General features: G+C 44.4%; 1 protein-coding gene across 1 annotated transcript in view; it reads left to right on the forward strand.

Annotated features, from left to right (window-relative positions):
• APC2 (APC regulator of WNT signaling pathway 2) overlaps nucleotides 1–22,292 on the forward strand; it is a 51,097-nt gene that overhangs the window by 14,589 nt on the left and 14,216 nt on the right. The window contains exons 2-13 of the mRNA XM_072601406.1: nucleotides 2,822–2,986; nucleotides 3,572–3,662; nucleotides 6,175–6,394; nucleotides 7,308–7,416; nucleotides 8,311–8,424; nucleotides 8,732–8,833; nucleotides 11,282–11,380; nucleotides 11,635–12,010; nucleotides 12,372–12,467; nucleotides 19,597–19,736; nucleotides 20,857–20,934; nucleotides 21,605–21,721. Of these exons, the coding sequence (XP_072457507.1) occupies nucleotides 2,822–2,986; nucleotides 3,572–3,662; nucleotides 6,175–6,394; nucleotides 7,308–7,416; nucleotides 8,311–8,424; nucleotides 8,732–8,833; nucleotides 11,282–11,380; nucleotides 11,635–12,010; nucleotides 12,372–12,467; nucleotides 19,597–19,736; nucleotides 20,857–20,934; nucleotides 21,605–21,721 (1,707 nt within the window). The remainder of the gene's footprint in view (nucleotides 1–2,821; nucleotides 2,987–3,571; nucleotides 3,663–6,174; nucleotides 6,395–7,307; nucleotides 7,417–8,310; nucleotides 8,425–8,731; nucleotides 8,834–11,281; nucleotides 11,381–11,634; nucleotides 12,011–12,371; nucleotides 12,468–19,596; nucleotides 19,737–20,856; nucleotides 20,935–21,604; nucleotides 21,722–22,292) is intronic.

Here is a 22,292-nt window from a genome sequence, read left to right on the forward strand (position 1 = left end):
GGGGTGGGGGAGGGGGGGTATGTCCAATACTTTTTTGATTTTAATCTGCATCATTAACATTTTCTTCATCCTTGAAATAAATTTATAGAAATCAACATATAATTATATAAATTATATAAAATTATAAATAAATATCAGACATAGGAATTTGTTTTGAGTCCAAGATGTAATACGGAGTCACTGGAATTTATTGAGTAGGGGAATAAGACAGTCAGATCTATGCTTTGGGAATATCATTTGGCAGGTTAAATAAATTTATAAATAAAATTATAAATCAAGTTCTGATTTGTAGTGTTTGCTAATTTCTGGGTGTTCATTCTGTTCATACTGAAATTTTAACAGTCTCCTCTCGGAAGCTGGTATGAACTGGCTCCAGCCTACCTCTGCCAATAGGCAGCTGGTGACGTAGGAATGGAGCTCAGTACAGAAACTAGGGATGGATACACAGGTGTGTGAGTTTATTTGCATAGAGATGATAATTAAGCCTACAGGAGCTGATAAGGTTACTAAGAAAGAGTAGAGAGAGAAAAGGTCCCCGATGGTGCCTTGGACTATATCCATGGTCAGGAGTCAGCAAAGATATTGGGAAGGAGTTTTTAGACAGGTAGGAGGATCCACTTAATACAGCCCCCTCCCATTTTACAGATGAGGAAATTGAGGCCCAGGGAAGTTAAGCAATGTGCCCCAAGTCACACAGATAGAGTCAAATGTGGGATTTGAACCCAGGTCCTTTGACTCCAGAACCAATGTTCCACTGTCCTTCTCAGGACATCAGAGAGAGGTCAGTGTCATAAAAAATCAGAGAGAAGGAAGTATCCAGGAGAAGAGGGTGATTAACAGTGTCCTGTGCTGCGAAAAGGTCAAGAAAGATGAGGATTGAGAAAAGACCATTGGATTTGGAAATTAAGAGACCATTGGTAACTTTGGGGAGAGCAGTTACAGTTTAGTGTTGTTACCTGAAGACGGCTACCTTCTTTTCCCTAGTTCTCTTTTTTTCCTAGTTTTTCAATTTATGCTCATACGACATAGACTCAAGTTCCTTTATCAATCTGTCCGTCGTTCAATAAATAATCATTAAGCACCTACTGTGTGCCAGGTATTGTGCTAAGTGCTGGAGATACAAATAAAAACAAAGATGGTCCCTGCCCTCAAGGAGCTCATGATCTAATAGAAAAAAGATGACACACACGAACAGAAGCTGAGAAGGGGAGGAAGAGAGAGTGGGGGAAGGTACCAAACAATGGGGCATGATGGAGACAGTCCAAAAAAAGTCCAAAAGCAGTGTAGCTGATGGGAAATTGGAAGGAGACTGCTCAGCCCTGTTAAATAGTCACCTTCTAGCCATAGCACAGGCTGACCTCCTCTGAATGTTCTGGATTATCAACGTGCTTCTTTCTCTATGGTGCGTAGAAGGGAGGAAGGCTAGGGAATAAGCATTTATATAGCACCTATATATATATCAAGAGCTTTTCATAAATATTATCTTGGTCCTCACAACAATCTTGGGAGGTAGGTGCCATTATTATCTCCAGTTTACAGTTCAGGAAATTGAGGCAAAAAAGGTTAAGTGAATTGTCCAGGGTCACACAGATAGTAAGTATCTGAGGCTCAGGTCTTCCTGACTCCAGGCCCAGTGCTCTAACTAGAGTTGGATGCAGTATTCTAGATATAATGTGACAAAGGTAGAATACAGAGAAATGAACACCTCCTTATTCCCCACAGGTTTTTCTTAATGTATCTCAAGATCACATTAGCCTTTTTTTGGCTGCCACATCATACTGCAGGTTCTTATTGATTGATCTGGCTGTCTATTAGAATCCAAGGATCTTTTTTCAGAAAAAAAAAATGTTGTCTAATCATGCCTCCCCCATTCTGTACCTGTGAAATTGATTTTTTGGATATCAGTGTAGCACTTTACATTTGTCACTATAGAATGTCATCTCATTAGATTTAGCCCAAGGCTCTAGCCTGTGAAGATATTTTTAGATTCTGATTCTGTCACAATGTGTTAGCGATTCCTCTTAGTTTTGAGTCATCTGTAAATTGAATAAGCATGTAATTTTTGCCTTTATCACTGATAAAATTGTTAAACATAACAAACCAAACGGATCCCTGGGACACTGTACTGGAAACCTACTGCAAGTTGACAGTGAACCATTAATGACTAGATTTTGAGCCTAACCATTCAACCAGTTGTGACTCTATAACCACCTATCTCCATCTCCTCCAAAAGAATAGTGCAAGACACTTTTTAGAAACTTTGCTAAAATCAAGGTAAATAAAGATCCCAGAATTTTCCTTGTCTCTTAGTTTAATAATCCTGTTAAGAAGGGAAATGAGGTTAGTCTGGAATAACCTGTTCTTGAGGCCACTCCATAGGCTCTTGGTAATCACTGCTTCCCTTTTTAGATATTTGCCAACCATCTCTTTAACAATTCATTCTAGAGAGTTCCCAGAAATCAAAGTCAAGCTCACTACCTGTAGTTCACTGACCCTGTTCTTGTCCTTTCTTTGGACACTGGGCCCACATTTGCTCTATTTCCATCCTGAGGGACCTCTCTCATTCTCCATGAGCTTTCAGCTGTCACTGACAGTAGAGCAGCCGTCGGATCCAAGGATGCTACTCATATGGTCCAAATGACATGAATTCTCCACACTTAGGTGCTCTCCTTACTTGTGTGGGGGCATCAAATAATCCAACTCTTATTTTCCGATCCTATGATAGATGGGCATTGACTAGAAGGTCAGAGTCTCGGGCTTTCCTGCTCAATCCCAAACTTATCTTCAATCTATGTCTCCCCCACCCTCCATCCTGCCCCAGGTGCTGGAGGAACTAAAGATGTCGGGGCCAGGCCCAACAGCTTCCTATGAGCAGCTGGTGCGGCAGGTGGAGGCCCTGAGCCGGGAGAACACCCACCTGCGGAGAGAACTCCAGGATAATTCCAGTCATCTGTCGAAGCTGGAGAATGAGACCTCTGACATGAAGGTACAAGTAGGAGGCACAAAACCTAGGGAGACAGGGACACTGGGATGTGAGAGATGGGGTTACAGATACAGACACAGGATGTGGAATGGAGACCATGGGATATCAAGAGCCAGGGAAACAGGGCTGTGGGACCCATGGGCTAGGGTTGGGGGTAGCAGACCATAGGATTGAAGGATTCTAGAAACAGAGATTATGCCTGAGTGGTGGGAGGTAGAGAATAGCAAAGCTAAGGATTGGGGGAGGAGATGAAGTGGGTCTAGGATTGGGATTTGTTGAGGTAGGAAGCTAGGGGTGGGGTGTTAAGGAAGTATAGGTTGAGTTGGGAAGATTGTATAATGAAATCTGTTGCTAGCTCCACCCCTATGACCCCCAGCCAGATTCCAACTGCCACACTCACAGGCAGTTGTGTTGGAAAGAAGTTCATTTCTTCGTCTCTCTGGGTCTCAGTTTCCCCATCTGTAAAATAGTGACAATCCCAGATAGCAATCTTCCTTGCTCCCAAGGCCTGTGGGGGGAGGCAGTGGGTTGAACCCTCACTCTGGAAGATGGAACCTGACCGGGGCTGGGGTTTGCTTTCCTTCCTAGGAGGTGCTGAAGCACCTTCAGGGGAAGCTAGAGCAAGAAGCCCGAGCAATGGTGTCATCTGGGCGGACTGAGTTGCTGGAGCAACTGAAAGGTAAGGGCAAGGGGGAGGGAGCTCTGGGCTCCACATCTGGGGGAAAAGCTACAACAAAGGCTCCTGTCATCCTGGAGCATCCAGGCTAGTAGGAGACATGGGCCTGAGGTAGTGGACTAGGCTGGGAAATGAGACCAGTATGGAGAGTTCCATATAGGCTCTGAGGAGACTCGGGCTCTGACTCTATGAACTCACCTACTCAGAGAAAACATTTCACTCTCTGGGCCTCAGTTTCTCCATTTGTACTGGGAGAGTTTGGAAATATGTAGTCTCTAGACCCAGTTATAGACTCTATGAATCTGCCACTGTGGTTCTAACCTTGGATTAAGCAAGGAAAAAACAGGGTGATCAATAAGTCAAAAAGCATTTATTAAGCACCTACTGCATGCCAGGTACTGGGCTAGATGCTGGGCACACAAATATAAGAACAAAACAGTCCCTGCCCTCAAGAAGTTTAAATTCTACTTGAGGGCAAACACAAAACACGTAAGTCAAATACAACCCCCAATTTTTTTTGGAGGGGAGAGGCACTAACAGCTAAGGTGGAGAGGTTGAAATAAAGGCTCATGTAGAAGCCATCATATGAGCTGAACTTTGAAGATGGTGAGGTGGTGAGAGCCTGAACTGGGGTGGTGACTATAGGAGTGGAGATAAGGAGACAGATGCCAGAGATGCTACAGAGGTGGAATAGAGACCTGGAAACTGTTCCCATGCTGAAGATGCAGCAAGAGTTAATAATTAAGGAATGTGCTGATGAATGCTCATGAATCTGGGTGATGACTGGAAAGATGGTATTTTCTTCAGCAGAAATACAGAAGTTAGGATGTTGATTGGGTTCAGGTTCAGTTCTATTTCAGACATGTTGAGTTTGAGGAACACCCATTTTTAAATGCTCAGTAGACAGTTGGTGATGCTAGACCAGAGCTCATGAGAGAGGCTATGGCTGGAAATGTAGATCTGGGAGTTATCTGCATAGAGAAGTTATTAAACCCATTGGAGCTGATGAGAGAGAAAGCCTAGAGAGAGAGAAGAGGTCCTGGGAGAGAGCCTTGGAGTATACCCACAGTTGGTATGGATAATGATCCAGCAAAGGGGACTGAAAAGGAGCAGTTAAGTAGGAAGAGAATTAAGTTGAGACGATGCAGTCAAGAAAACCCAGAGATGAGAGAGTATTCAGAAGAAGGGGTCAGTAATGTCAAATGCTACATAGATCAAGGAAGAAGACAGAGTCTTGTCAATATATTTGTATAGATTGTATAGATCCTGAGATCTATCTATACTATGGGATAAACTCAACTGTTCAGGCAAGTGCACACCCCCCAGGTGTAATATCAGAGGATTTGATATAATTCCATCCCGAAAGCTCTGGATTGGGTAACTTTGGAGAGTACTTGTGATGGGGTTGGATGCTAGATTTCAACGTAATTAGAAGTGAATGGTATTGAACTAAGAAAAATGACCCAGCTAGAATTGAAGCTGTTGACTGGTGAAAAAAAAAAAATCCCTGCATTAGATATCTCTGATAAAGGTGTGATGTTTAAAATATGTAGAGAGCAAAAGTGAATACATTAGAGTAAGAGCCATCCCCCTAATAGATGCATGGTCAATCAATCAACAGACTTATTGAGTCTTTACTTATCGCCAGGAACAGTACTAAGTTCCGGGAATATAACAGCTCTCAAAAAAAAAATTTGCAAACCTTTAGCAAGTATAGAAAACATTGCTCCAAATCATTAATAATAAGAGATTTGCAGATAGAAAGAAGTGAGGGACGTGAGCAAAATCAGAAGATGTGAAAGCAATGAACGTAGACAGCTTTTTCTAGGAGCATGGCTATGAAAGGAAAGAGAGATACAGGACCATGGGGAGGGAAGGGTACATTGAAGGCTTTTTTTGAAGATGAGGACCCCTGGACACATATGTAGAGAGTAGGGAAGCAACTTGTAGATAGGAAAAAAATGAAGATATATTAGTGTGAGTATTGGACAGAAATATGTGGGGTTTAAAATTTTTAAATAATATTTTATTTTTTCCCAATTTCATATAAAGCAATTTTTAGCATTCATTTTTTAAAAAGTTTTGAGTTCCAAATTCTATCCCTCTCTCCCTCCCCATCCCTGAGACAGTAAGCCATCTGATATAGGTTATACATGAGCAATCATGTAAAACATTTCTGAAAGTTGTGGTTTTAATCCCAGCCCTGCTATTCCTTACCCATTTAAATTATCTGGGGCTCAGTTTCTTTATCTGTCAGATCAAGGAGTTTGACTAGATATATAAAGTTTCTTCTAGCTTCCAGTCCTATGACACTTGTTGTGTGACCCTAAACACATTTTTTTTACTCTTTCGGCCTCTGTTTTTCCATCTATCCAATGGGGAGAATGATCCCTACTTTCCCTACTTCCTAGGGCCATGATGAGTTGTAAGTAAGAAGCCATTCCTTGGGCCTTGGGTTCGGGGAAGCTCACAGCCCCTGCTTACCTGCTCTTCTGGCTTCTCTCTCCTCTCCCAGCCCTGCAGATGGATATTACCAACCTGTACAACCTCAAGTTTCAGCCCCCAGCTCTTGCTGCAGAGACAGGCAGCCGGAGCCGGAGCAGGAGCCCCGAGGGCAGCCCCCTGCACTGTGCTGCCCCTGCACCTGTTGCTCCCGGGCTGTCCAAGAAAAGAGAGGAATCAGGAGAATTGAGCCGGGCCACTGTCCGGCTGCTGGAGGAACTAGACAAAGAGAGGTAAAAGAGGGGGCAGGGAAGATGAGGCCCCCCCAAGAATCTTGACCAATAAGAACAGCCCTGGAATCAGGAGACCTGGGTTTGAGTCCTGGTTCTACCACTAATTTCTCTACTGCCTTGAGCAAATCTCTTCCTTTCTCTTAGTGTCCTTGTGGTGTGACCTTAGTCAGGTCACATACCTTCTCTGGGCCTCAGTCTCTCCCATCAGACAATGTGAACGAGCAGCACAATCCCTATCCCTCTGAGTGTTGTCATGGGAAGGATCCAGGGCTCTGGGAACATGCTGGAGGTCTTTGAGAGAAGGAGGTGCTTCAACTTCCTGCTTTTTATCTCTCCTTATTCCTCTGACCTTAGAGGGAGGTAATGAGTCAGGAACCTCTCTGAAGTTTGTAGAATGTCTGCATCAATCAAAAACAGAACTATCACCATTTTTTCACTTTAATTTTTGGTCCCATCTTCCCACCTCAGTATCTGACTTCATTTGCCTTGTGTCTTATTTCTTGTCTCTGCATCATCTCTTTTCTGCCATGAGTTTTCTGCCAAGTCAATTCAACTCAACCCATCATCATTTTTTACGCATGCTTATTGGAATCCCCAAACTGGTGTTGGAGAATATATTCAAACAAGACAAGATCTCAGACCTTGGGCATTGTACATTGTATGAGACTCCAATCCTTTACTAGCCGTGCAACCATGAATAAATCAGTTTCCATTCTTGGGCCTCAGTCTCTATCTGCTAAATTAAATTAATGACACTTGACTAAAACTCACTTCCTCCCAGGCTTGTTGAAAGGAAAGTCCTTCGCAAACCATGACAGGGATAGAGAAAAGAGCTGAGGTTGTTACTGGGGGATTAATGGGAGAGAAAACCCTGATGGCACATCTCAACTGTATCCCCCCCATCTCCTACCAGGTGCTTCCTGCTAGCAGAGATTGAGAAGGAAGAACAAGAGAAACTCTGGTATTATGGGCAGCTCCAGGGCTTGTCCCAAAGGCTGGATGAGCTGCCTCAGTCAGAGACGGTGAGGGGGGAATGGGACAGGGTGGAGGGTCCAAGGGTTTGAGTTCTACATCTGGAAAGTTGGGGAGTGAGTGTGGTGTAGGACTGTTCACTTGTCATCTCTGGGAGGGAGGGGGAATCTCCATCCAGCCCTATGATCCACCCTCACCACCGCTCTAGTTTTATTTTTTTTTGGCAGTTTTAATTCTATTTTCAGTTTTGAATGATCTCCCTTCCTCCACCCCTCTTCACCCATTGAGAAGGCAAGAATTCAAAAGCCCTCACAAATGTGTACAATCATGCAAAATAAATTCCCACAGTATCCATGTCAAAAAAAAAGAAAGGGAAGAAAATATGATTTAATCTGCTCTGAGTCCAAAAGCTCTCTATCTGGAGGTGGATAGCATGGTTCATTATGAGTCATTTCAAATTGTGAAACTTGGTCATTGTATTGATCAGGATTAGTCTTTTGTAATAATTATCTTTACAATATCACTGTTGCTGCACAGATTTTTCTCATTCTGCTCACTTCACTCTGTATCAGTTCATACAAGTGTTTCTAGGTTTCTCTGAAATTACCCCTTTCATAAACTACCCAATTCATAACTTATTCAGCTATTCCCCAGTTGATGGGCATCTCCTCAATTTCCATTTCTTTGACATTACAAAAAGAGAGGCTATAAATATTTTTGCACCCATGAGTCCCTTCCTTCTTTCTTTGATCTCTTTGGGGGTATAGACCTAGTAGCAGAATCCCTGGGTCAAAGGGCATACAAAATTAAATAGCTTTGGGGGTATATTTCCATACTGCTTTTCAGAATGGTTAAACACAGCTTCACTAAAAGTGCATTAAAGAACCCATTTTCCCAAACCCCGCAGCGTTTGTCATTTTCCTTTTTTGTTACATCGCTTCCAGTTTTCCATGCAGACAGACCTGATCCGGCAGCAGCTGGAGTTCGAAGCTCAGCACATCCGAGCTCTGATGGAAGAGCGATTCGGAACCTCGGATGAGATGGTCCAGAGGGCTCAGGTGGGGACTGGGGACCTGAAACTAGAAAGACGTCTCTACACCCCTATAAAACCACACACCGCCTGGGAGAGTTTTAGGCTGAGGACTAGAGGTGGAGGGAGGGCTAGGCGTGAAGTCACAGTGCCAAGGACTGGTGCTAGACTAAGGGCAGTGATGGAGCCAGGAGTTGGGGCGCAGCCAGTGCCTGAGGTCCGAGACGAGGACCGTAGTGGGCTGAGGGGCTAGGCTTGAAGCCAGGGGATGGAGCTGGGGTTAGGGGCCGCGCTTGCTGGGAGACAAACCCTAGCCCAAGGTTTTAACATCGTAGATCCGAGCCTCTCGCCTGGAGCAGATTGAGAAGGAGCTTGCGGAAGCCCAGGCTCAGACCCAGACCCGGGAGCGGGCGCAGCAGCCACAGCCAGAGCACCAGGTATCTACGGGTGGTGACGTCAGTGTTCAGGAGACCCTGCCTCACCTCCCCACTCCAGTTTGGTCACCAGTGTACTCTGCCTGGTCCCTAGATCTTGGGAAGATGAGTGGGGGTCAGACCAGCCCCGAAACGGTCACCTCACATCTTCCCTAGAGGACGAGCCGAATTAGGAGGGAAATGCAAATGCAGGAGATCATGGTGGGACTGTTGGCATCATAGGGGCGGGGAGTAGAGGAGAGACCCTTGAACAGGGACTGTGGGGTAGGGAGCTAGGACCACACCTAGTTAGTGGGGCCTCTTTGCCCTGTGTGAGGTGTGTTCGTGTTCCCGAGTGGGTGGGTTCAGTGCTATTTGATAAGCATGTTTAAGTGCCTACTGTATGCCAGGCACGGAGCTAGGCACAAAGGCAAACTGAAAAAGTCTTTGTCCTCAGGGGGCTTACCCTCTACTGGGGGGAAACACCATGAACTCAACATGTAAGCAAAGTCGTTTTTTGAGAAGCTAGTCATAATAACTGGGGAAATCAGGAAAAGGCAGCCTGGGGGAGGTGGTACTTAAGCCAGGCCTTTAATGGGACTGAGGATTCCAGGAGACAGAGCCTGCAGGAGAGTTTTCCAGGCCTTGGGAGACAATCCAGAAAGGAAGTAGGATAGAAGAGAAGCGGGGAGTGGGTGCATTTGACTGCAGTGTTTATGAGGGGGAGTCATGGGAAATAAGTCTATAAATAGAGTTTGAAACCAGATTGCAACTGGCTTTAAATGCCAAACAGAAATGTACATTTTCTCCTAGAGGCAACAGGAAACCACTGAATTTTCTTAAACAGGGGATGACAGGGTCAGATGTGTGCTTCTTCAGGGGTGTGCTGGAGCCAGCTGGACAATGAGAGCCAGTTGTTAAATGTTCATTTTCATCTCTAAAATTGGCAGCACCTACTGATTAGGGCTTGATAGATTGTTTTATTAATTGTCTAGACTTGAGAAAGTGTTAATAATTAAATAAGTAAACAAAATTCTCTCTATGGGTACATTTTTTCTTCTGCTGGAGAGCCAGTTGTTAAACATTTACTAGCACACCCCTAGCTTTAGGCTTGCAATTTGGGCCCCCTGGGGTGGTATGGTACATGCCTATAATTCCTGCTTACAGCGGGAGACTGAGATTGGTGGATCACTTGAGCTCAGGAGTTCTGAATAGCAGTAGAGGCTTAAGCCGATGGGGTTTCTGTCCTAAATATTGCACCAATATAGTGAGCCCCATGAGCACAGAGTGGATGGAAGAGATAAATTCATCTGTGCCAGAAATGGGGCAGGTTAAAGTTTCCTGAGCAGCCACCAGTAAGATTGGACCACTGTACTTCTAGCCTGGACAAGACAGGGAGACAATATAAAAATAGATATAGATGTATTATAAATACGTATATATATCGTATATTGTTGTTGAGTCATTTTTAGTTGTGTCTGACTCTTCATGACCCCTTGTGGAATTTTCTTGGCAAAGATACTGGAGTGGTTTGCCGTTTTCTTCTCCAGCTCATTTTATAGATAAGGAAACTGAGGCAAGCAGGGTGAAGTGACTTGCCCAGGATCATACAGCTACTAAGTATCTGATGCCAGATTTATAACTTAGAGGAGTCTTCCTGACTCCAGGCCCAGCATTCTATCTACTGTACCACCTAACTACCCCATATATAATATATATCTATATCTACATCTATGATTTGGCAGCTCTATGGATATCTCTGTCCATAGGATTGGAAGGCAAGGAGTCCAATTAGGGGCTGTTGGGATAATTCAGGAAAGGTGATAACAGCCTAGATGAGAATGATGCTTTTTCTGAGTAAAAAGAAGATGGAAATAAAGGGAAATTGGATAGCTGGTTGAGTGTGAGGACTGAGAGAGAGTCAAGAGTTTAAGATGATTTATAGTTGGCAAACTTGGGTGACTGGAGGGGTAGTGGTGCCCTTAACAGGGGAGTTAAAAGAGGGGCACTCTTTTTTTGTTGAGGGGAGACAATGAAATCTTTGTTGGACATGTTAAGTTTCAGTTGCCAATGAGATGTTGAGGTGGACGCATCTATGGGGCAGTTAGTTGGTGATATAGGTCTGGAGATCAAGAGAGGGATGAGGTCTAGGTATATAGATCTGGGAGTCTTCTGTGCACAGGTGATAACTGAACTGGGGTGGGGAGAGGGGGGGAGAGGGAGAAAGAGGAGAGAGAAGATAGAGACAGAGAGAGATGGAGAGGGAGAGACAGAGAGAGACAGAAAGAGGGAGAGAGGGAGAGAGAGAAAGATGATAGAGAGAGAGAGAGAAAGAGAGAGAGGTGGAGAGGGAGAGAGAAAAGATAGAGAGAGAGAAAAGATAGAGAGGAGAAAAGAGGGCCCAGGACAGAACCCATGGCATACCTAGGTTGGAGAACAGAACATGAAACATAAGCCCCCTTCTTCCCACAGACCTTCCTAGGGACAAAGCAAACAGGAGTAGATGGTGATGGGGAGGCAGAAGTCCCCACACACCCAGAGGATGGGACCAGCCAACTCAGCAACAGCAAGGTAAGAGCTGAAAAGCCAAGCCCACATCCCCAAGAGCTGGGACAAAGACCTGGCTAGAGTAGGGATGTGTGGGCTAGGTTGGTCTGGGGACAGTGAAGCAGGAGATGATTCCAAGCATTATCCCAAGATGCGAAAGGAGGTAGAAGGGCTCTCAAAGTATGTAAATTGGGATGAAGAGCAGGGCGGAGGGATCTGGGAGGTGACAGAGAACAAGGGTCTCTGTCTGAGCCTGAGCATGTATATCACTGCTGCAGGTGGAGGTGGTGTTCTGGTTGCTGTCCATGCTGGCTACGAGGGATAAGGAGGACATGGCACGCACCCTCCTGGCCATGTCGAGCTCCCAGGAGAGCTGCGTGGCCATGCGGCGCTCTGGCTGCCTGCCACTCCTGCTGCAGATCCTCCATGATGCCGACCGTGAGGCGGGCCCCGCCGAGGGGGCCAAGGATGCCCGCATGCGGGCCAACGCAGCCCTGCACAACATCATCTTCTCCCAGCCGGATGAGGGCCAGGCTAAGAAGGAGATGCGAGTGCTGCATGTGCTGGAGCAGATCCGCTCCTACTCTGAAACCTGCTGGGACTGGCTTCGAATGCAGAGCCAAGATGGGGTTCAGGGCCCTGAGGGGGGTGCTGGTGAGTGGGGGGTGAGAAGGGAGCCAGGATGTGGAGGTACCTGCTGGAAGGAGCGGAGAGATCTGGCTTCTCATCCCGTCCTTGTCACTGACTTGTCCTGCCTTAGACACTCCCTTGCTGTGTGACCACGGGCAAGAGCCTCAGTTTTCTCATTTATAAAAAAGAAATAATAATAATTGCCCTACCCTCCTCACAGAATCACTTTAGAAAGAGCATTTTGTAAGCCTTACTGCACTTTAGAAATGTCCGACATTACGATTACTATTGGTTTGTATAACTTTGTATGAGTAGCCTGATCTCTAGGCTTCCACACCTGCCTCTGAGCATTGGGTGACCTTCTCCTTCCCACTTCTTCCCCCAGGGCCTGTCCCTATTGAGCCACAGATCTGCCAGGCCACATGTGCAGTGATGAAACTCTCTTTTGATGAGGAATACCGCCGGGCCATGAATGAACTTGGTAGGTATAGAAGGAGGGAGAGAGGGAAGGAGGGAGAAATAGATGGAGGGAGAGAGGGAGAACAGTAGGTTCAGTGTTGGGTACTGGGAGAGATTCCAGGGAGATCTGCTAGCTGTTCTTGAGGAGAGGCCTTGCTACAAAGAAGGACTGGGTTCCTCTTCTTGGATTCAGTGAATGACATCCATCCTTACCTATACTCCCACAGAAAGACCTCTTAATGTACTAGGAGTACAGAGAAAATGCTATGAGAAATCTGAAGAGGGAAAGATCATTTTCACCTGTGTGGTGGAGGAAGTAGGTTCAGTAAAACCCTAACCAGGGTAGGGTGGGAGGGGCTTTGTCCCAAGATACCAAATTTAGAGGGCACTGACATTACCAATAGTTTGTTAGCCAAACAGAAATAACCAAGATTAGCACCAGTCAATCAATAAGCATTCATTAAATGACTGCTTATGACAGGTACCACATGAGGTGATGGGGATACCAGTGCAAAGAATGAAATAATCCCCACTCACAAGGAGAGATAAGAATTGATAGATAGATAGATAGATAGATAGATAGATAGATAGATAGATAGATAGATGACAGATGCACATAGGTATATCTATAAGTCTCTATAGATATACATATCTATAGATATGTACATATATATTTATATGTATGTAGGATAAATATAAAGTTAATGAAATGCAAATAGATGCAATGCCTTTAAACACAAGGTAGTTTAGGAGAAAGGGAGGGCACTAACTGCTGGAAAAAGGAGTCAGGAGAAGTTTCCTACGGAAGATGGTGCCTGAGCTGCCTCCTAAAGGAAGAGAGGGACTTGACAAGGCAGAGAGGTAAGGAGAGAATATGTTCCAGGCATGAGGAATGCCCATTATGAAGGTATGGACACAGAAGATGGAGTGAGACAAAGAGAAGGTTAGTGCGGCTCTGATGTCCATAAGCCTGGAACGCTAGCTTGGGGTCAGAGTGTGAAGTTGAAAAGGGTTTATATTTAATATTTAAGATGCAATAGGAAGTCATTGAAGTTGGCTGAATAGGGGAATCATAGAGTTAGATCTGTTTTTGAGGACAATTACTTAGGTGGCAGGGTGAAAGGTGAACTGGAATGGGGAGAGACTTGAGGCAAGGAGACCAATGAGAAGGTTGTGGCAATAATCGGGGTGAGAGGTGACTGTGATTCTGGACAAGTCACTTAATACCCATCTGCCTTAGTTTCCTCATTTGTAAAATGTGGATAACTAACACCTGCTGCTCAAGGTTGTTGTGAACGAGTGGGCTGGGTGAGGAGGGAGAAGGGACTTGATGTGACAGGCGTGGTAGAGGTGAAAATGGTAAGATTTGGGAAAGGGAAGAGTCAAGGAGAATGATGAAACTAGGCGATAGCTTTGACAGAAACAGGGAAGCTAGCAGGGGAAAATATAAGAAATTCAGTTTGGAATAGGTTGAATTAGGGATGTCTCCAGTACATTTGGTTTGAAATGTCCACTAGGCAACTGGTGAACAAATGAAGCTCAGGTGAAAGAGGAGGGCTGTGTTGTAAGCATGATACATTGTGTAACTGTATATATGTGTATGGACAGCTGCGGGGCTCAATGGACAGAGTACTAGGCTTGGAGTTAGGAAGACTTGAGTTCAAAATCAACCTGAGACATTTACCAGCTGTGTGACTCTGGGTAAGTCACTTAACTCCGTTTGCCTCAGTTTCCCCATCTGTCAAATGAGCTGGAGAAGGAAATGGCAAACCACTCTAGTATCTCTGCCAAGAAAACCCCAAATGGGGTCATGATGAGTAAGAAAAGGCTGCAAAATGACTAAGCAACAACATATATAACTATGTAATTGTATATAGAGCACACTGCATAATTGTAACATATATAGGTGTTGTGCTGGTATATGTATAGGTATATACATGTATATATTTGTAGCTAGGTGTTGCAATGGATAGAGCATTGAGCCTAGAATTAGGAAGACCTGAATTCAAATCGTACCTCAGGCACTTAGCTGTGTGACTCTGGGCAAGTCATGTAACACCTGTCTGCCTCAATTTCCTCATCTGTAAAATGTGGATAACAATAATAACTTCTACCTCCCAGAGTTGTTATGAGGATCAGTTGATACTTATTACAAATTTATATAATTATAATTATAAAGCATTTAGCACAATGCCTGGCAGTGTTATATAAATGTCAACTCTTATTAGCTTGCATGTATATATACATATGTACATATGAATGCATCTATAAACATATATACATGTAAATATGTCATTTGCCTTGAGTAATAGTTAAATCATGGAACCTGATGAGATTACTGAGGGAGAGAGGATGCAGAATTGAGGTTTTCAGCCTCTTTTGAGTCCTGGACCCCTCGTCAGTCTGGTGAAGCCCATAAACCCTTCTCAGAGTCATGTTTTTAAATGAATGAAGTAAATACAGAGTTTTTTTTTAAGGTTCCTAGACCCCAAGTTAAAAAGCCCTGAATTAGAGGGAGAAGTGAAGAGGGACAAAGACTTTCAAAATGGAACTCATCTCTTTCCCCCCAAGCTTGGAATGGGGAACCTGGGCCTTAAGGCCATATGTGACCCTCGAGGTCAATCAAAAGGGCCACACTTGAGGACATATGGCCTTGAGGTTGCAGGTTTCCCACCCTTGCCCCATGCTCTATCCTCTTCCTAACTTCCTTGTCTCTGTGGAGGATACTGCCCTCTTGCCAGGGACCTAGACTTCCAAACTCAACTCCTTAATCTCCCTATCCAATTTGTTGCCAACTCCTGCCAGTTTTCTTTGATAATGTCTCTCACATAGCCCCCTTCTCTCCTCTGATACTGTGACCCCTCTGGTATGGGCCTTGATTACCTCTTGTCCTCTGCCTGCCTCAAGGCTCTCCTCAGTCCAGTATCTACTCAGCTGGCAAAGTGAGTTTCTGTGTCACCCCCTTATTCAAACAACTTCACTGGCTCCCTATTACCTCCAGGATTAAATATAAAATACTCTGATGGTCAAAGCCCTTCATAACCTAACCCTCACACACCTCTCCAGAATTCTTTCACCTTTTCCCTCCACCACTGGCCTCTTTTCTGTTCCTAGAAAAAGACACTCCATCTCTCAACTCTGGGCATTTTCACTGGTCATTCCCCATGCCTATAATGTTCTCCTTTCTCATCTTTTCCTCCCAGCTTCCTTGACTTCCTTCAAGTTTCAGCTAAAATCCTACATTCTGTTGTTAAATCATTTTTCAGTCATGTCCAATTATCTGTGATCACTTTTGGGGTTTTCTTGGCAAAGATACTGGAGTGGTTTGCCATTTCCTTCTCCAGCTCATTTAACAGATGTGGAAACTGAGGCAAACAGGGTTAAGTGACTTGCCCAGGATCACACAGCTAGGAAGTGTCTGAGGCAGGATTCCCCCTTAATTCTAATTTCTTCTCTCTATTGATTATCTAGAATTTATCCTGTAAGCGTATAGCTTGTTTGCACATAGTTGTTTGTGGGGCAGCTCCCCAATATAACGTAACTTTTTTCCTTTCTTTGTTTTTTTTTGTACTTAATTGTATTTTTTTCAATTACAATTCAACATTCATTTCTGCAAAATTTTGAGTTCCAAATTTTTCTCCCTCCTTCCCTTCCCTCCTCCTCCCCAAGACAGCATGCAATCTGATATAGGCTATAACTGTACAATCATGTTAAATATATTTCCACATTAGTCATGTTGTGAAAGAAGAATCAGACAAAAGAGAAAAACCAGGAGAAAGGAAAAACAAAAAAGGGAAAATCATATGCTTTGATCTGCATTCAGACTCCATAGTTCTTTTCTCTGGATGAGGATAGCATTTTCCATCAGAGTCTTTTGAAGCTGTCTTAGATCATTGTATTGTTGAGAAGAGCTAAGTCTATCAAAGTCAGTCATTCCACAATGTGGCTGTTACTGTGTACAACGTTTTCCTGGTTCTGCTCACTTCACTCAGCATCAGTTCATAGAAGTCTTTCCAGGTTTTTCTGAAATCTGGCTGCTCATCATTTCTTATAGAACAATAGTATTCTATTATAATGTAACCTCCTTGAGAGCACAGACTTTTACCTTTCTTTGTATTCGAAGCTTTTAGTACAGCACCTGGCACATAGTAGACACTTAGGAAATGTTTATTAAGTAACCAACAAGGACAGAATCTTGAGGCATCCCCGAAATTAAGGGGTATGATATGCATGCTGAGGTAGCAAAGGAGATTGAGGAGACGTCAGTTGGGTAGGAAGAGGTCCAAGCGTGAGTCCGGTTACAAAAACCCAGAGAGGAGGATGTGGTCAGTAATGTCAAACACAGGAGGATGAGGCCTGAGAAAAGACCAGCCAATCTAGCAATTGAGAAATCATTGTAAGTTTAGAGAGAACAGTTTCTGTTAAGTGATAAAGTCAGAAGTCAGACTGAGGGCAAAGTGTTGAGGAGTTGGAGGAGAGGAAGGGAAGGTAGCACATGTAGACAGTTTTCTCAAGGAGTTTGGCTAAGAATGGGAGTGAAGGTATACGGGTGGGAAACCTACAGGCTCAAGGCCATATGTGATCAAACTTCACAAGTCAGGATTCAGTCAAAGGGTCACACTTGAGGACTTAAGGGACATGACTGCAGGTTCTCCACCCCTGATTAGTTTGAAGAGATGATAGGGCCAAATGAAGATTTTTTAAAGATGAAGGAGGGGGGCAGCTAGGTGGCTCAGTCGATAGCACAGGCCCTGGAGTCAGGAGGACTTGAGTTCAAAACTGGCCTCAGATATTTTTCACTTACTAGCTGTGTAACCCTGGACAAGTCACTTAATCCCAATTGCCTCACCAAAAAAAAAAATAAAAAATAAAGATGAGAAAGGCTTGGAGATGTCTGAAAGCAGAAGGAAGGAACCATTTGATAGGGAGAGTTTGAAGATTAGAGAGTCGGGGAGGGGTGGGGAATGATTGAGGGGACAATCTGATGAAGGAGACCAGAGGGGATAGGAGCAAACCTACTTGTGCAGGCAATCCTAGCTAGGAGAAGTCTTTGTTAGATATGCCCTAGGGAAAAAGAGGAGAGTGTGAGAGATATCAAGGGGTTATGAAATGATGAGAGAAGAAGAAAAGGGAGGTCAGGTTGAATGATCTCAGTTTTTCAGGAAAGTCAAAGCAAGGTCTTCAATTGGGGTAGGGACAGGAAGGAAGGATGTGTGAAGTGAAATAGAGAGCTGAATAAGGAGGAAGAAAAGGATTGTGTTGCTGACTCAATAGAGCCTTGCATACCATGCATTGGGAACGTATCCAGTTGGTGTGGCAACAGCTTGTGAAATTGAAGGATCAGAGGGAAGCTGGGCTGGGGGAGGTTTTAGGACAAGATGATGAACCAGTCTTGAACACGCTAAATATGAGAAGAGGGCAGGGCCTCCAAAGGGGGATGCCCAGTAGGCAGTGATACATTACTTTGCACCTGAGTGGGAGCTCAGAGATCATTAAAAGGAGGTTGGATGATGGGAAGAGGAGAGTCAATTCCTGCTCACCTACCGGCTGGCTATACCTCCATGTCCTTGGACATCCCTTATGCTCTGCGATTCTATGGTGAGGGGGAAGGGAGGGATAAAGTTGCTTTGGCCCTAGGCTGGCAGGCACCATTACTGGTCTGTGATGTGGGCTTGCTATCAACATCCTGGAAACGTCTACTTCTGAGGGATGGTGTCTATATCCTGAGGTGGTCCTCGTGAAGAAGTGGGAGGGAAAACATCTGTGGACATAACTACGTTGGTGTGTCACTGTATTTGGAGAGGGGGGCATTAAATGTAAGCATGGGGTCAGTGTTGAAAACCTGTAACTATTTCTGCCTCAGCTCTGGACTGATGAAAAATATAGGAGTTAGGAGCCAGGATGGGTTTCCCTTGAGACAAGATAGTGGTGAGAAGGAGGAATTCAGGCTAGGCCAGGCATGCAAGGATGGTAGGAAGAGAAACACAAGGAGTGGTGTCCTATACATCCCAGGGGATAGTGAGTGAAGATAGATTAAAGAAAAAAAGGTCAGAATAGTTCAAGTCCCAACTTTATTTATGTTTTAGATGTATACATATATAACCTTGGACAAGCTGTTTAAACTGAGTCTCAGTTTCCTGATCTGTAAAATGAAGATAATATTTGCACAATGCTACTGAAGTTCTAAGCCCTCAGAGACTTAGGCCCAGCTCTGGTAGAGCCTACTAAGAGAGGGTGCATAATGGAGTGAGAAGAGCCCTATACTTAGAGTTGGGAGAGTCTGAATCTCAGCTCTGACACTTATTGGCTTTGTGACCCCGGGCAAGTCACTTAACCTACAGTTTTCTCTTCTATAGAAGGGGCTAACACTCATGCTCCTCATATCATGGTTGGATGTGGAGGAAAGTGCTTTGTAACTCTAACAGGATTGTAGAAATGTAAGTTATTATTACTCTTTAGGCCTGGAATAATGGATCTGGTATGATGGTTGCCTAGGTTTAGCTCAGTTAAATACGTAGAGGTGTATCACCAGAGGCTTGGCCATCATGGGAGGAAGGTTTTGGCCACAGCGACTCCTTTGGTGTCTTTTAAGGCATAGAGAACTCGGGATCTGCACTGTTGGCCAGAGGCCTAACACACAGGACCTGTTGCTGATGAAAACTTTGGGTTTTTTTTTTTCCCTGTGTTTTGTTTTTGAAGTAATAAAAATAAAGGAAGGCAGACATCGGAAAGAACTCTGGGCTAGGAATCGAGATGCCTAATCCCCTTGACCTTGCACAAGTCACTTTTGTGGGCCTCAGTTTCCTGATCTATAAAATGGGAATAACAAACTGTGCATACCTCAGAAGCCCATTAGATTGTAAGATCCTTGAGGGCAGGGCCCATTTTTTGTTTCTGTTTGTATCTCCAGCACTCAGCACAGTGCTTGGCACATAGAAGGTACTTAAAAATTATTGAGTGCTTCACCTTGATGCAGAGATGACTCCTGGCTCTCAGAGGCCCTCAGCAGAGTTCAGTGTATTTGCCTAAGCTCCCATCCAGGGCTGGTTTGAGGAAAGCATTTTTTTGTAGACAGCAGCCTCCCCCCCTTGCCATGGGACCTGCTGAGGCTGTGAGGCCTCAGATGGGGCTGTGAAGGCTCTGTCTTGCAGGTGGGCTGCAGGCTGTGGCAGAGTTGCTGCAGGTGGACTATGAGATGCATAAGATGACCAATGACCCTCTGAACCTGGCCTTACGGAGATATGCAGGCATGGCCCTCACCAATCTCACCTTTGGCGATGTTGTCAACAAGGTGAGTGTGTGTGTGCAAGTGCGAGTGTGAGTGTATATGTGTGTGAGTGTGTGTGTTGTGTGAGTGTGTGTGTATGTGTGTGAGTGTATGTATAAGTGTGTGTATGAGTGTATATGTGAGTGTATATGTGTGTGTGAGTATGTATGAATGTGTATGTGTGTATGAGTGTGTGTGTGTGAATGTGTGTGTGTATATGTTAGTGTGTGAGTGTATGTGTGTGTGTGAGTATATATGTGAGTATATGTGTGTGAGTGCGAGTGTGAGTGTATGTGTGAGTGTGTGTGTGTGAGTATATATGTGAGTGTATATGTATGTGAGTGTGTATGTGTGTGTGTATGAGTATGTGTGTGAGTGTATATGTGTGTGTACTGAGGTGGGGGTGGGGAGGTGGTTGCTCCTCTTTTGTCCCCTGACCCCCAACCCAGGTCTCCACTACTGAGAGGGAAGTACAAAAGAAGAATTTGGGAAAGCTTAATGTAGCCATTCCTTAATAAAAGGATTTGTTCTGTAAAATTTGGGCTCAGAAGGCCTCAGCCAAGGACCTAGAGGGCCATACGTGGCCTTGAGGCTGCAGGTTCCCCAGCCCTGTGTGACTAGATGGTCTCTAATGTTTCTATGCCATCTCCAACATTCCACACATTATATTCATTCAGTAAATAGTAAGCTCCCTAAGGACAAGGACTTCTTTTGTCTCTCTATCCCCAACACCTGACAGTGCCTGGAACTTAGTAGATTGGAGTATTTGTCTGTTGGATTGAATTCTATGGCTCTTTCCATCTCTGAAGGAGCCATCACCGTATGGTCTAGAGTTTGGAATACCTTTCCATGTTCCCTTTTCTCTATAACCTGAATCAGTTCCAAACCATCAAGCCTCTGTTTTATGAAGGATGAAACTAAGGCTCAGATAGGAGAGGTCACATACAGGTCAGTGTCAGAGCCAGGATTAGACCTTTTAGGGACTGGGGACCCAGGGGACTCTCCCCTTGAGGATGAATTAGAATTCCTGGTGCACATAGATGACACCAGCCCTAGATAATAGCGGGAGATGCTTTGAGAATGGATTTTCTCTTGAAGTCTGAGCAAGTCATCCATTGAAATGCCCTTTTCCTTTCATTGGCAGGCCACACTGTGTGCCCGGCGGGGATGTATGCAGGCCATTGTGGCCCAGCTGGCCTCAGACAGTGAGGAGCTCCACCAGGTAGGTTGATTAGACTCTCAGAAAGCATGGGATGGGCCCAGAGCCAGAACCCACAAGAAGGCAACGGGAAGCTGCAGGTATTGTGGAATGGGACTGGATGGTACCTAGGCACACAAGGAGGGTGTTAGCCCAGTGCTAGCCCCATCCCTGTCCTTAGAACTCCTTTCTGGCCAGGTTTCCAGTTCCCTCTGCATCTTGCTCACCCCTCTCTGGAGGTGCTCTAATTTGTCAATGTTCTTCCTCAAAACCCAGAACTGAATATAACATTGTAAACTCTTATCCGGACATTAGCTATCAGCTCTCACTTATCCTATATACTACTCCTATGTTTGCATTGACTTATTTGACTTGCCAGTTCATATTGTTGACTCATATTAAGCTTGCATCCCCAAGTCTTCTTAAAAAAAAAGTATTCTAAATTTAGGAGTTGTCAATAAAAACAAACATTTTAACATGTAAACAATAATAAAAAACACAAACCTTCAAAATTTAAATTATGTAGTTTTTCCTTCAAAAAGTATGGGCCCTAAGTCTTTTTTAAAAATCTAATTAGCCACATCTCCTCCAACTTGTTTTAGTACCATTAATTTTTTTTCCCTTTAATACACAAGCTCAGGACGTTACACTTTTCTCTTTTGAATATCCATCCTTCTCTATCCCTCTCCTCCAGGTGGTGTCCAGCATCCTTCGCAACCTGTCTTGGAGGGCGGATATCAACAGCAAGAAAGTCCTACGGGAGGTGGGCAGTATGACTGGGCTCATGCAATGTGCCCTTCGAGCCACCAAGGTGAGTCCCAGAGCAGCTAGGTGGCACAGTGGATAGAGCACTGGGCCTAGAGTTAGAAGGTCTGAGTTCAAATCCAGCTTCAGATACTTACTAGCAATGTAAGTCAATTAATTTGTTTGCCTGTTTCTTCAGCTGTAAAATGGGGCCTACCTTAGGGTTGTTGTGAGGATCAAATGAGATCAATCATGCTTGTAAAGTACTTAGCACAGTGCCTAGCACACAGTAGGTTTGTTCCCATGGTAACTTGTCTGACATGACCTAACTGCTTCCACCATCTAGGTCCTGAGTAGTGCCAAGGGTGGTCTGTCCAGGCTTCAGGGCAGTATCCAGGCACTGAGGGAAAGATGAGGAGGAAAATGCTCCTAATAGGATGACCCTTTTTTAATGACAAAACATTTCATTCCCCTCTATCTACACACACACACACACACACACATACACACACACACACATACATACATACATACACACACACACACACACACACCAGTAGCTATGTTAATGAGTATCTAATGACTGATGAAATATTTGAATGGATTTGCATTTTGTTGATTACAACACCATCTCCATA

The sequence above is a fragment of the Notamacropus eugenii genome, chromosome 4 (assembly GCF_028372415.1).
Source record: "Notamacropus eugenii isolate mMacEug1 chromosome 4, mMacEug1.pri_v2, whole genome shotgun sequence".
In the NCBI taxonomy this organism is placed as follows: Eukaryota; Metazoa; Chordata; class Mammalia; order Diprotodontia; family Macropodidae; genus Notamacropus; species Notamacropus eugenii.